Here is a 14560-nt window from a genome sequence, read left to right as displayed (position 1 = left end):
TAGTGGACAGTGTTGTGCAGCCCTGATCCCCTTTCAGGACTGGAAGATTTATTCCCTCAGCTGCTGGAAATGCTGTTAGTAGCTAGCTTAGCTGTTGGCCCTCTTCAGCACTGCCTTAGCTGGAGAGAGTCACCTCACTCAAGGTCATGTCCTCTTCCCATAGCATCAATCAGCCTGGAAGCTTCCTATGAGGTTGCTAGAGGCCCTAGTTGAGACTGCACCAGAATACAACCTCTCCCTCTGCACAGTCCTGGGTTTAAAAAAAAATTAAAACTTGTTTATTTTTTGGAAATGGGATCTCACTATGCTGTACAGGCTTTTGTCTTCTCCCTTCCCTTAGCAATCCTAAAAGCACTCCCTAATAAACCTGCATGCTGATCTTCATCTCAAGACCTATTTCCCAGGAAACCCAAATCTGTGCCACATTCTTCTGCAGAGTGTCCAAATGAGAGAAAGAAGAGGTACGCTTAATAAATTATAAGGTTTTATGTCAATAGCACCACAAAAAATTACCTACAACTGTATTGTGGGCTACAAATAATAAATTCATAAATCTAATGGAAATATCTTATATTTAAGGAAACGGATGGTTCTAACATGAATAATTTTGAAGAGAGTTAAACTGAATTTGTCACAATTCATTTTCCAGTTTAATTGCACATTATATATTAATATTTACCCTCTTTGGCTCAGAAGAAAATCTGATGCTCAGAAGAAAAAGTAGTGCCCCATGGAACCCCATAAAATTAAGACTGATATTTTGATTATGAGAAAGCCAAAGCTACCATCACAGGAATCCGTTAGTGCTGTCCTTCATTTATTCTTCTAACTTGAACTAATCTAGCAAGCAATCATAGATACTGATTGTAGATACTAAACAAAGGAAGAATCACAAACTATATGTGTAAAACAGTGACATTTCGCAGGAGGGAGATCATGTTAAGGAGAGCTCATGAACACAACATCCCTAATAATGAACTTTTCCAGTGCTCCAAATTCAACCCCAGTAAGGTTGTCTACTGAGAAAACAGCTCCCTTCAACTTGGAAACCAGGATTTTCTGGTTCTGTAGAAACAATTTTGCAGCTTACCTTCTGGGACTCAGTTATATTCAGTGTGATATGTTTTAGGTCAAGTTCAAATATATCTATCTATCTATCTATCTATCTATCTATCTATCTATCTATCTATCTATCATCTATGTATCTATCTTGACCTCATCTCTCATCCCTCTCCCATGTGTTCCAAAGCAAAATAATGTTTTATCCTTTTAAACTTCAGACTTTTCCCTCCCAAATGAATTTTAAAAGTCAATGAGAAATACTTAAAATTAATCTGTAGAACTTGAAGTTAATAGTGTCTGAGTTTGAACTTCAACAGATAATACAAATTCAATAATATAGGGTACTATGGAGAGAACTTTTGTGTCCCCTCAAAATCCATTATCTTGAATCCCCAGTCTCCAATGTGATGGTCACTGGAGGTGGGTCTTTGGGAGGTAATTAAGTTTAGATGAAGTTATGAGGATAGAGCCCCCATGATCAGATTAGTACCCTTCTATCAGATAATCAGAAATTTTCACTCAGTCTACTAATAGCCTCACAACCAGTCTCCCTGTTTCCATTCTTAACCTCCCATATAGTCCAATCTTCCACAGTAGGCAGAATGATCCTTTTATACGTAAATCAGATCAAGTCAATGTCCTGGACAAAATCAGTCTAGGGATTCCCATCACACTCAGAATAAAATGAAAAGCCTTTCCAGGGTCTACCAGGTCTAATAAGCTCTGCCCAGCCTATCACTTTTACTTTATGATCCCCTGCTGTGCTGTCTCTTGTGCCATTCTTGCCACACTGGGCCTCCTTGGTGCTGATCTGATCCTCCAAGGGCCTCCACGTTCATCATTCCCAGTGCCTGGAATGCCCCTGCTCCTGCCTTTCATATGGCCTGGACTGTTGCTTCATTCAGATGTCAATGTCACTTCCTCAGAGAGTCCTTACCACTCCATGTAACATACCAATCCTATAACACCCTATTCCTTTAACTTGCTTCTTCTATTTTTTCTCATGGCGTTTATTGATTTCCTGCCATTATATTTTCTATTTAATTGTTTATTTCTTCACTGTCTGTGCTCTCCTGTTAGAATATGAGCTCTAGGAAAGCAGGTATCTTTGTCAGATTTGCTCACTGCTGCATCTCCAGTGCCTAGAACAAAGTCATCATAGAATAAACAATAAATAATTTGCTAGATCAAAAACCAAATGAATGCAATTTGCAAACTTCTTTGTTTTGCTTCATTTTATGTTCTGGTTGTCAGGAAGTTTAGTATTACATTTAATGGTGAGTCATGGTAACATATTAGTCTTCATTGTAAACACATATGTGTCTTCCTTTTTTAATATTCTGGTACTCTATTTTTATTCTAATCACATCATACATCTCCTTTATTTTAAGATACATCTACTTCAGAATGTGACAAAAAAAAAAAAAAAAAAACACACCAATAGGCAGGTAGGTTGGGTGCCTGGGAAGCAACTTACACTGGGTGGGAAAGGGCATATTTGTTAATCAGCAATAATGCTTACAGATACTACATGACAGATTTTAGTAAAGTACAAGACAGCCCTCAAGCCGGAAGGCCAAATCCATGGCTGCAGGTTGATACCTGGGAGCCTGGAAAGAACCACATGAGAGTGAGCCAACGAGTCTAGCAGATCCAGTGACACAAGGAAGCAGTTTTACCTTTTCATTCCTGCAGTTGTTCAGCCCCATATTATTTATGGAGGACAGTTTCCCATCAACACCATGCGGCTGTTGCTGCTGTTGTTCCCGCTGGATCTGCTCTCGCATCTTCCGCGCCTCCTGGATGGCTTTCATCACTGTATCCTGATCCCCAAAGAGGGCAGGGGAGTTGAGACTAGATAGGATATCTGCATACACAGGATGCATTATTAGAGGCTTGTGAGGTCAGACTTCTAAAAAATACTACTACTATCCCCTCCCCTGTAGGAAACTGCATTCTCTGAACAAGGAAGGGGTGCACATTTGCTATTTTTTAAACTATACAATAATATACATAGAACACAGAGCCAGGGCAACCACGTTGTGCTGGGTTCTTTTAGCCCTTGGAGAAAACCCCAGCACTCCAGTCTATCTGGGTTCTGTCTACCCACTTCCTCACAGACTAAGGTTCCTAGACTCCAATTGTATACATATTGGGGGAAAGTATTTGCTCTGCCTGTATGTACAACTGGTGCACAACGCTGCTTCTTCTGTGGGGAAATTATGGGGAGGAAGGGGGTGAGGAGTGGGGAGGAGGCAGAGATGTTTGTCCAGGCTACCCATTACAGTTGCTGTACTAATACAACACAGTCGTTTCTGGCCCGCAGGAAAAAAAAAAAAAAAATCTGTGAGGCTGCATGTGTACTTTAGTGATATCTGTATCTGTGTGTTCATATGTCCACTGCAGGAAAGAGGGGGCGGAAGGAATTCACCGTACTCTCCAGTCCCCCAGTTGCTGGCTGGTTAATGAAGCATTCTTTTCATTAGGCTGCCTCAGTTATTTACCAAGAGAATGACAACCCATTCCCCACCCCCAGCTCAAACACCCACTGCGATCCGCTCCCTCTATTCACGACACTGAGGCAATATGTGTGGGACTGGTTTTCACATAACTACAAAGCTTCAAAAAAAGTGAGAATAAATATTTACTTCCAGTGTATTCCATGCAACACAGAGGGAAAAATTTCAATATTAAACTGACTTATTTTCCATGATATCTTGCATTTTACTGTAACATGAATACTTTGAATAAGATTTTCCGATTTTAGACAAAAAGAGGGCAATTGTTTGATGATAGATAGGTTTCATCTGCTGTAACAAATGTTAGTGTGATCCACTTGCTTAAGGGCTTGTATAAGCATTTCATAGCGTGTATGTGTGTGTGTGTGTGTGTGTGTACATCTCACATAGGCAGGACAGAAGACATGAGTGCAGAATCAAGTTCATACTGGATGTCTGGTGTGTACAATGCATGTGCATATGCATTTGAGTTTGGAAAAAATTTCCAGGCTATCTATGGAATTTTTTTTAAGTCAGTCACTTTTTAGTCCCACAGCTTTTATTCTGGAGCTTTTCTGGTAAAAAGACCATTTCTATCCAATATCATCTGGACAAGAGTGCTGTTCAAACACAGGTGCTATTATTTCAGCCCATTTCTAGCTCATGATCTAAGAAATAATGCTCTGCTGAGTCGAGTTCCATAAAAGCAGGGCCTGTGACTCAGTCATCTCTGTCTCTCATGATACTCAGGACAGCAAACAAATGCTTTCCAAACAATTTCAGAGTGAATTCTAGGAGGGCCATTTCAAGGTCAACTCTATAATTTATCTTCTTGTTGGCTTTTTTCCCTCATCTCACAACTTCCAAAAATCCAGCCAAGAGGTATTCATATTCACATGCTGGAAATGATTTAATTCGATCTTCTATATGGATACCACTAACTTGGCATGAAAACTTTCAGGTCCCGAAAAAGGCATCCTACTCAAAATGAGAATATGCGCCTGTAGAGATCCAGATTCCAAAATTCAGTGAGGAAGATTTACACCTCACCATCAGAAGATTCACTTACACTCAGCACATTTAGCAAATATTCTAACTGTGAGTTTACAAGAAGAACACTGAGTAACATGTGAGAGGACCTGGATTCTAGTCCTGTTTCTGCTAATTAACAGCTGCAGGAATGTGGACAAGTCATTCTACCTGTCAGAATCACAATGTATGTATTTGTACAATGAGGGTAGTAATACACGATCTAACTCATAAGATTATTGTGAAACATCGAATCAGATAAAATAGGCAAGAATTTTTTTTAAGCTGTTAATGGCTATTCTTATACATGATTTTATCTATTGAAATAAGCATTTTAGACTTCAGAACTCAATAACATAAGGAAGGTAATCTGAAGAAATGCTAGGTCTTGTCCCTTTAATCTTTAAATCTGTGTCTGTTTGGAAATTAAGTCTCTTAATTTCCAAAGAGTATAAGTATAACAAATTAAGAGACTTAATTTCCAAACAAAGAGTATAGTAAAAATAATGTTAATGCTTATTTGGCACTCTCTTACTGACAACTACTTTCACGTTTATTGTTTCATTCCACTTATATATGTACATGTATTGATAATCATTCATTCCAGTCTTTTTAAATTGAATGCCTTTTAGGTTCTAAACTGCACTAGGCACTTTATACGTATTTTTCTCTTTTAATCCTCATAATAACCTATGAGCTAGTAATACTAGGAAACTGAACTTGAAAATACTAAATAACTTTCTTGGGGTCACATAGCTAGAAAATGAAGGCTTTCTGTACAAGCCTGCCTCATTCCAAAACCCATGTTTTTTCCTCCATACTTTTCACATAGGGCTATGAATATTCCTAGAGATACTTGGCTATATATCTCCATGGGAGTATAAGGAGTCAGACATTATGACATCTCTTCCTACATATCAATAGTATTTCATATATGTTCTTGAAGTGCGTCGTTCATATTTGTTTTAATGCAAAAGTAATATGGGATAAGATGTAAAATTCACATACACTTTGATAGAAGATAAAAATTTCAAATAAATTTTGGCCTTTTGGAAGGTTGCTTTGAAGCCAGGTCCTATGTCCCTGAAAAATTATTTCAGTGTCAAAGCACTGACCAAATATAGCAATTGCTAAGTCTATGATTTGCTGGAGCTAACTCATTATCATCTGAAGAATCCATCCCAGCAGGATTTATATCATGACCTTTTCCAAAAGTTCTAATAAAAGAAGATACTAAATTGGTTTATGTTTCAGTAGAAAATATGAGTATTATCTTTTACTAAGGAGCACTTTGGAAACAAATATCAGTCATAACTAAACAGGTTTGCTTTCTTTTACCTAATTCGTAAGTCTCTTCCTGGTGTTGACTTTTCCATTTACCTAAAGAGGATCCTCTTCCCAGACTTCCTCCAATGGGGCTAGGGATGCTGCTTTTGTTTGGCAGATTGACAGGGCTGGTTTTGCTGGCTGGGAAGAGGTTCTGGGTGGGAGACGTTGGGGATTTTACAGGCTCTGCTGTCTTGGGTCGGGATGAGAGATTCAGAGGCTGTGCTGCTGCTTCATCCTACAAGAGTTTAACATAAATAATTATTTTTACAAAAGACAAATGAAGCACATCATCACTTAGTAAGCCACAGTTATTTTACACCTCAGAGACAATGCCACATTCTCCTACAAAAATAACAAAAGAAGCTAATTATCTACCTCCTTGAAGATTCATCGGAAGGAAACCTCATTAATTTCCCTGCATTATGCTTCTATTTACATTAACTGTGCAGTTGGATCATTCTTTTTGCCAAATTAAAATCTGAATTAGCTCACATTACAGCTTAATTTCCTAATGTGTTTTCAGGGATCTAAATTAACCTAGGGCATTTACAAAGAATTATTTAAAATTTCAGCAGCTCTGTAGTGCTTTTGTGTTATTCTCTCTGAAAAGTTCTTGTAGCTATAAACAGCCTCTGCAGCTAATTTTTTAATATATATTTTAAATCAAACAATTGCAAGCACTTTAAAAATGGAAACATGGAAAGCCTTCTGATGTACTAGGCCCCTGCCCAGGGAGCCACATGCCACAACACGGCTTCTATGTGGCTTTCTGGGTGTGGGCACTCTTCATGGTCTATATTCTGGTCTCTATTCATGTTTAAAATTAATTTTTGCAAAGACCAAGGATAGATTATAATTATGTTTCACATACTATGCTATATGCAATTTATTTTTCACGTTTAAAGTGATGTTTCTTTATATGCTTTTCTACATATATTTACAGAATGTCTATTTTAAGATACATGTCACTGAGACAGTATTCAAATATCTGGCTTATAACTGTAGTTCATCCAGGAGCTTGAAAGCTAAGCTCCTTCCTTTACTTTGTCTCATTTATCCTGCCATAAAATACTCGAAATAATACTTTCATTATCTTAGAAATTTAGTTATAATATGAGCATATTTATTTAAATGTTCAGTTTTAAGATCTACATTATTGTGTTCTAAAATAAAATTGTCAGCAAATGTTAACTCCCATTTTGCCTTTGAGAAGGCAAAGAGAACTAGCTTTTAATGCCATTGTTTAAAAGATCCAATAGAATTTGGTAACAGAACATTTTCTCCCTTAGTAACCATGTGACCTTGCTGGGGCTCAATTTCTTCATCTGTGAAAAGAGGGTCTGATAGTAGATGATCTCTAAGGTCTCTTCAAGTACTAATATCATTGACTAAGGGGGAACAGAAAGAGAGGCCAGAAAATACTACTTTTGAAGGAAGATTAGAAAGAGAAAATAAAAACGGCATGCACACAGAAGCAATTATATACCAAGGACTGTACTAAGCATTTTCACATACTAGCTCATTTAACCATCAATAGCTATGAGCCTGGCCAGTATTATTCTAAATTTACAAATAGGAAAATGGAGGTCAGAATGACAAAATCCCTTGTCTAAGGCCATATAAGGAGGGAAAGAATTTAAATTCTAATTTATTGGACTCCAAATTTCAGGCCCCTTTTCTACTGAACTACCAGAGAAAATAAGTCTATTGTTTGATAACATAGTGATGCCACAGATTTTTGTGTGTGGGTTCATAAGAAAAAGGCAATTTCTCACATGCATTGCAATGTATGTTTATGTATATTTATATATACGACAGGTTCTCGAGCAACACGGTTACATCCATTATGAATGTCAAAATTATCTTATGTACTTAATTGCAATTTACTTCCCTTTGCTCTTAATTCAAAGGATGTTTGAACTAGTTTGTTCCTTTACTCATATCTAAATAATAGGGATTTATATGGTAGGTGTTCACTTAATTTTCTCCACGTTTCTTTTATTTGGGGCTCACTGAGCTTCTAAAACATCTAAATTTAAAGTATTGATCAAATTTGGAACATTTTCAGTCATTACTTCTTCAAATACCATTTTCTCTTTCTTCCTTTTCTTTATGGGCCTCCAACTGCATACTTTAGTCTATTCCATGTTGCCCCACAGTACTGACCAGTCTTTTTTGTATGCCTTTCATTTGGGATAGTTATATTGTTATGTCTTCAAGTTCACCAATCTTTTCTTCTGAAATGTCTAAGCTGTTGCTAAACCCATCTAATACACACACACACACACACACACACACACACACACACACACACACACATTTAATCTCAAACATTGTATTGTTCATCTCTAGACATTTGATTTAGGTTTTTCATGTCTTATTTTATCATGCTCTTGTTTTCCTCTATTTTCTTGAACATATGGAGTTTATTACATCTTTTTCAACTTTGAAATACTCTAATTTTTTATTAGTTTTATAATTCAGTAACTGCCACTTTAACCAATAATACCACTGGGCATGGCTAGCACCTACCAACTCCCAATTAAGTGAATCCCTTTCCGCCATGGTAGAACTCTTGGTCCTCACAGCTTGCCCTGTCCTAACAACTTTGTGCTAACCAAACCTGGGAGTAGGGGAAATAACAATAGCCCTAGGCCAGAATGTCACAGACCCCCACTATTCTTACATATAAGAGGCATAAATATTTTCTCAGATTGTATATAACTTTGGTCATTTTTAAGAATGCCAAAATGACTGTTTTTGTCAGTTTTGTCCAGCTTCATAGATGAGATTTTAGGAAAGCAGATGCTTATCTCATTTGGCGCTAGCTGGAAGTCTCTTATAATAGTTGTTTTTACTTTCTGATCTATTAATTCTATCATTTGTGTCATTTTGGGCCTGTTTCTATTGATTGATTTTTCTCATTATTCATATTTTTTGCTGCTTTGCAAGCCTGATGTTTATTGAACGGATGCTACACATTGTGAATTTTACCTTCTGGGGTGATGAAGTTTATGTATTTAAATATTTGAAAACTTTGTTCTGAGACACAGAACAATTTGATCCTTTTCTAGACTTACTTCTAAGCATTGTTAGGCAAGGTCAGAACAGCCACTAAGTAGGGGTAATTTGTCCCCGCTACTGAGGTAATACCCTTCTGGGGACTCTACGTGATGCTCCATGTGTCAGGAGATCTTTCCATTCTGGCTATTTCGGGTCCTTTGTGAATCTTGCAGCTGTTTTGTTTGCTACATTCTGGTGTTTCCCCTTACCTCAGGTAGTTTCTCACATGCATGAGCTGATCAGTACTCAGCTAAATACTCAGGGGGAGCCTTTTGCAGATCTTCAGCATTCTTTCTCCATGCAGCTTGCTCCTCTCTGGTACCCTGTCTCACAAATTCCATCTGCATTAGCATCCCTAAACTCTGAACTCTGCCTCTCTACTCAGGGAGCCTATGAAGCTTCCTGCATAGTTGCCTGGAAACGTCCTTCCAATAGTGAGCTGCAACAATTGTAGTGCTTGCCTCACTTGTTTCTCTTCTCATAGGAATCACTGTCCTGTACTACTATTGTAAATGTCTGGAAACCATTGTTTTATATAATTTTTGTACTGAGTTTTAGTTGTTTAAACTGGAAGAGTAAACATTTTTTTCCTTCATCATGGTTGACAATGGAAATCCTCTAGGTGTTTATTTAGGATCTCTCCCAGTGTACAACTAGATATTTCAATCACAACCACTAAAACCACCACACCATCTTCTTCATTATAATAACGACCACCAGCAGCATCACTACCACTGACATTTATAGAATACTCAGTATAATACTAGAGGGTGTATATAAGACCTATAATAATATTAACTCCATTTTTTTTTTCAGAGGAGAAAACTAAAGTAGAAAGCCACTAAGTAGCTTGGCCAAGGTCATAGAGCTAATAAAAGTGGTAGAACCAGTATTTTAACAGAAACATTCTGACTTCTGATGTTGACAGTTATAGTCGACAAAAATTCTAGGGGAGAAAGGTACATCAGAACATCTATATTTAGTTTTGTTACTTTCAGCAAATGTTGCCTATGTTCTGTCTGAATTTAATATAAGTAGCCACGTTATATACAGAGAAAAAGCAATGACTATAAAGAGAAACATGAGAGATTTTGGTAACCACAGTTCTTTAAATTAGCAAACTATAAGATTATTTTCAGAACATCTTCAGTAATAGATAGGAGTTATATTTTAAATTTAAAACATTTGCTTTATGTTTTGGTCTATATATTTCTACCCATATATACAATAAAAAGTCTAATAAGTAAAAGAAATATTTCCTTTGTTATTAACATAGAATATAGTCAAGTCAAACTACCCAGAGAGATCTCTAAGAATTTTCATGTGGTCAAGTGAGTAATAAAATTCAGTTGGCTCACAAAGATGGAAGGGTAAAAACAGATATAAACTTGAATTTAACCAAGGAACATTTTACTCATCCAGTAAAGACTTGGTTTGGTACAGTTCCAGTTGGTCAACTTACTTATAAAATGACTTCTTTATGTTAAAATATTTAATACTGAATAGCTCAAGTCACTGATGTTTGATATACTCATACTCTAACAACTACGAGTAAGCAAAAAGTCTTTGAGTTGGAGTGTTCTCTTATTCACAAACACAAACTCTGGAAACATAAAATAATCTGTTTTCATAAGTGATTCTGTCTTACTAAATGTAAACTTCCTATTGTAATATCTCAATATTTCTTACAACATAACATAAATGTTCACCGATTTCTTTGGAGAATCTAAAAGAATAGGTGGCATTAAATTAATTCCTTTGGCTGGAACATAGACAGAACTACCTCTCTTAATGATTTTCACATTTTTTGATCTTTGGTATTTGGGATCCACTTTTTTAAAAGACTTTCTGGAATCTCAAAATTCCTATATGCAAATTTTAGAAAACAAAACAATTTCGGTGATTGTATACCATCCAATTATTAATTTGGTTGGTCTCAGCTGTTTCCCGTGTGAAGATTTAATAACTGCAAAATTTCTCCAAATGCAGTACTTTAATCATATTACAATAAAGCATTTGTACTTTGCATACTCCTCCAAGTAGAGAAGTCAATTATACAAAACAATTGTTCCTCTGTTTGAATTTGATAATTCAATATAGAAAGCAACTGCAATCATAAAACCAACAAGTGCCACCTATAGGTACCAGCTGCAGCGCAAAATTGCAGTGGCTCATCAATTTCCCTCTCACCAAGTGCCTCCTGGCTGCCTAGTTTCAAGACACTGAAAATTAGTGAGACATCTATTAATGTCCCAGACATAACTCGGGAAAGCCTGTTTATCCTATCACAACTCTATGGCATCAAAAGTATTATTAGGCAATGATAACTCATTCCTTAAACATGTATAACTAGTTTTGAAGGAGAGATCTTCATCAACAAACCTTACAGAGTCCAGCATTAAATTCTATTTTGCACTTCTTTTTAAATCCAATGTTTCAAAATCCCAATTCTCTGGTCCTATAAGTTAACTCCCTCCCTATTTAAGACACATGGAGAGAAGTGCCACAAGTCCATGACAAAGACTGGCAATAAAATTATGGCCATTCATGCCAATGAACATTAAAAAATAAAAGCCAGAATCCAAAGGGAGAAAACTCTTGAGAAGTGAGTTTGCAGATTGAGGTAAAGATCTCACAATATGGCACTATTGTTATCAAAAGGGAAACACCTGTTTCTCAATGCTCAATCATGAAATTTACCATAAAGAGGGACATTTTGGTGTTGCTTTATGTTGCTATGTTTCCTGCTGTTTATGCCCAACATAGCCTGCTTCACTATCTTTCTTGTGAAACTATTTTCTAAACCATTTCCACAATCCTGTAAGGTGAGTACCTTAACTTGAGTTACAGGGCTGGTCCCTCTCTTTTCATTTTTTATCCCAGTAGGTGAGACCGTCCCTGCTGTGTTTGGTGGCTGTGGAGTTGATGGCATCTTTGCTCCAGGTGACACCTGCATGCTGGCCAGCTGAGCGGCATAGAGCTGCTGTAAAACAGGGAAGACAAATATTGATCTTTTTAAATGCAGCTGAAATTGAGTTAAAAAAAAAAACTTACCATATTGTTAGATTTCTCAGATAGCCTTATAATTTCTTTTTCATTATTTTTAAAAAAGGAAACTAAGAGAAGGCAAATAATAAAACAGAAGGAAAGAAGACAGGTCTGGGAGCCACAGTTCTGTTCCTGGTCCTTCTAGCAATAGCTTTATGATCCTGGACAAAGGATTTGATCTCTTTAGAATTCAGCGGTTTTTTTTTTTTGTTTTTCTTTTTAATTTTACAAAAAGGAATTCGACTAAGTAGTCTCTAAGATGCTTTTTAATACCTAAAATCTTTATTAAAAGTTATTTAAATATCAGGGATGTCCACTTGTGTAATATTAATATTCATGAATTAAGAAACTAACCTGAACATTTCTAAGGATTCTTGGAAGAACTGTGTCATTCTTACGCAGCTCTGGCTATGCATCCCTGGGTATTCTGATCCTTCTGAATAATGAGTGCTGTTCCCAAGGCCACTAAGGCCCAGTGGCAGTCATTGTTTACCCAGGGTCTTATTTCTAGGCAGCATATAACATAATCCTCAAGAGAGTATAGCCAGATTGGTAGCAGTTTTGTTGTTGTTGTTGTTGTTTCTTAAGCCAAGCTTCTCTAAACCCAAACCAGCTAATAAGGTGCTTCCTTCATGCTTCCAAACAGATCACCACACTTCTCTCCTCAGGTCCTGCCTTTGCCTGGGACTCCACATTTATCTTCATCATATTCTCATTGCTGTTTCAAGGTCTTTTCTGAAGTATTTTCTATAGTTCTCTTTGGCAAACCAATGATCTTATTACTCATTCTATTTACTCAGCTTAAAATGGTTCCTCTTCTCTGAGACATGATAAGCAGACAATCTGACATTACAAATCTTTAAATTATCAACCTCAAAATATGTTGATTTCACTAAATTAAAGCCAAAGATTGAAAGACAGGTGGGCTAACCTCTTTTCATACAATTTTCATTTTTATCAAAGTCATTCTTGTATGTAGCTTTACAAGATAAATAGTACTTTAAGGTTTTAAAAAACAAAAAACCAAAACAGCAACAACAAAAAGAGCATGACAAAAATGTACAGTGCACAGTCTCCACAGCTTGCAGGATGACCTTCATTTTCTTACCCTGGTCCTCCTTATCTCACCCCCTGTTCTGTGGAGACCATTCCCTTCAATTCATTTAATGGTTTAACTGGTATTTATATCCTTATTTGTAAATCATTCTAAATGTTATATCATTATCTACATACAAAGGAAAATGAAAGTTTCACTTTCCTACATGAACACCACATGTGCTCCCATGCTTCCCTCTCCAAACTCTTAATGTTAATGTCACAAATTTTAAAATTAGTGTTTACTGTTTTATATTATTTTATGAAGATACTAGCTATGTAGTAAACTATACTTAATTTTATTTCTCAACTTTTTATTTTGTTAGATTTAAGATTTGCCTCATATTTTGTTTGCATAATTTTTATGTAACTATCACTAATTCTCAAACTCTCCATGAAATCAGTAAAACCCTACCTAACATAATTGAATATATCACGTAATCTGTGAACCCTGGTTTTTCCCTTGGAGACATCCTTCCTGGAACTCTGAATCTTCTTACTCCAAATCTGAACTAATTTATTCCTCAGGCCTACCTACTGCAGATCTATGGCACTTGGAATTCCTTTTGCCTCTCTTGTACTGGTGTCCTTGTTTCCTGGGTATCATGTTTTCTTCCCTTTTAGTTAACTGTCTCATTTTGGTAAAGCATATCCTCCAAGAGCTTCCTGAGAAAGGTGAATGTGACATTAATTATTTAGGAACTCACATTCTTCTCACTTGATTGTAGTTTGACTGGTATAGAATTCTAAGTTGAAAATAATTCTGCCTCAGCATTCCAAAGATACTGATCTGTTGTCTTCCTATTCTTGTTACTAAGGAAGCCTGACACTATTTTGCTTCCTGATCCTTTGTATGTAATCTATTTTCTCCTCTAAAAGCATCAGGATCTTCCCTTTCCACTGAATGTTTTGAAATTTCACTATTATGTCCTTCTGTTGACTTTTACATTCAGTGTTCTGAACACCCACTCAGTCTTTTCAATCCAAACTCATGTCTTTGTATTCTAGGAAACTATTTTGATGTATTTCATTGATAATTTTCTCTCCTCTGTATTCATATTTGATAAATGTTAGATTTCCTTATTAACCCTCTATTTTTCTCATTTTTTCTTTCTATTTGCTACTCTTTGACATTTTGTTATACTCTATGACAGATTTTCGGCAACTTCATCTTCCAAAACTTCTCTGAATGTTTTAAAGTTTCTACCACTATATTTTTAAAGATACTGTTATTCTCTGATTGCTTCTTTTTATAGCATCCTGTTCTCTATTCTGTTTGACAATATTAATTATAGGTTTGGGTTTGTTTTTAATGTTTTCTGTTCTCTGCATTGTTACCACTCTTCCAAGGTCTTTGAGCTCTTTCATATTAGGGGCTTTTCTAAAGGGTCTGGTGTTCATTGGTTGTTTATTCATATATAAGAGCAATGTACTAA

The 14560-nt window shown here is 36.3% G+C and overlaps 1 protein-coding gene across 21 annotated transcripts in view; it reads right to left on the bottom strand.

Annotated features, from left to right (window-relative positions):
- Positions 1–14560, bottom strand: part of SOX6 (SRY-box transcription factor 6) — a 705024-nt gene that overhangs the window by 75819 nt on the left and 614645 nt on the right. For 15 of the 21 annotated variants that reach the window (XM_031933892.1, XM_031933891.1, XM_031933893.1 and 12 more), the window contains 3 exons: positions 11815–11964; positions 5928–6153; positions 2742–2929 (listed from right to left, as the gene is read on the bottom strand). In XM_031933892.1, coding sequence (XP_031789752.1) covers positions 2742–2929; positions 5928–6153; positions 11815–11964 — 564 coding nt within the window. The remainder of the gene's footprint in view (positions 1–2741; positions 2930–5927; positions 6154–11814; positions 11965–14560) is intronic. The other 6 variants (XM_031933900.1, XM_031933896.1, XM_031933897.1 and 3 more) reach the window with 2 other exon arrangements.

Source organism: Piliocolobus tephrosceles, chromosome 13, assembly GCF_002776525.5.
Source record: "Piliocolobus tephrosceles isolate RC106 chromosome 13, ASM277652v3, whole genome shotgun sequence".
In the NCBI taxonomy this organism is placed as follows: domain Eukaryota; kingdom Metazoa; phylum Chordata; class Mammalia; order Primates; family Cercopithecidae; genus Piliocolobus; species Piliocolobus tephrosceles.
The sequence above is the reverse complement of the archived record's forward strand: the minus strand, read 5'-3'. Positions and strand labels throughout refer to the sequence as shown.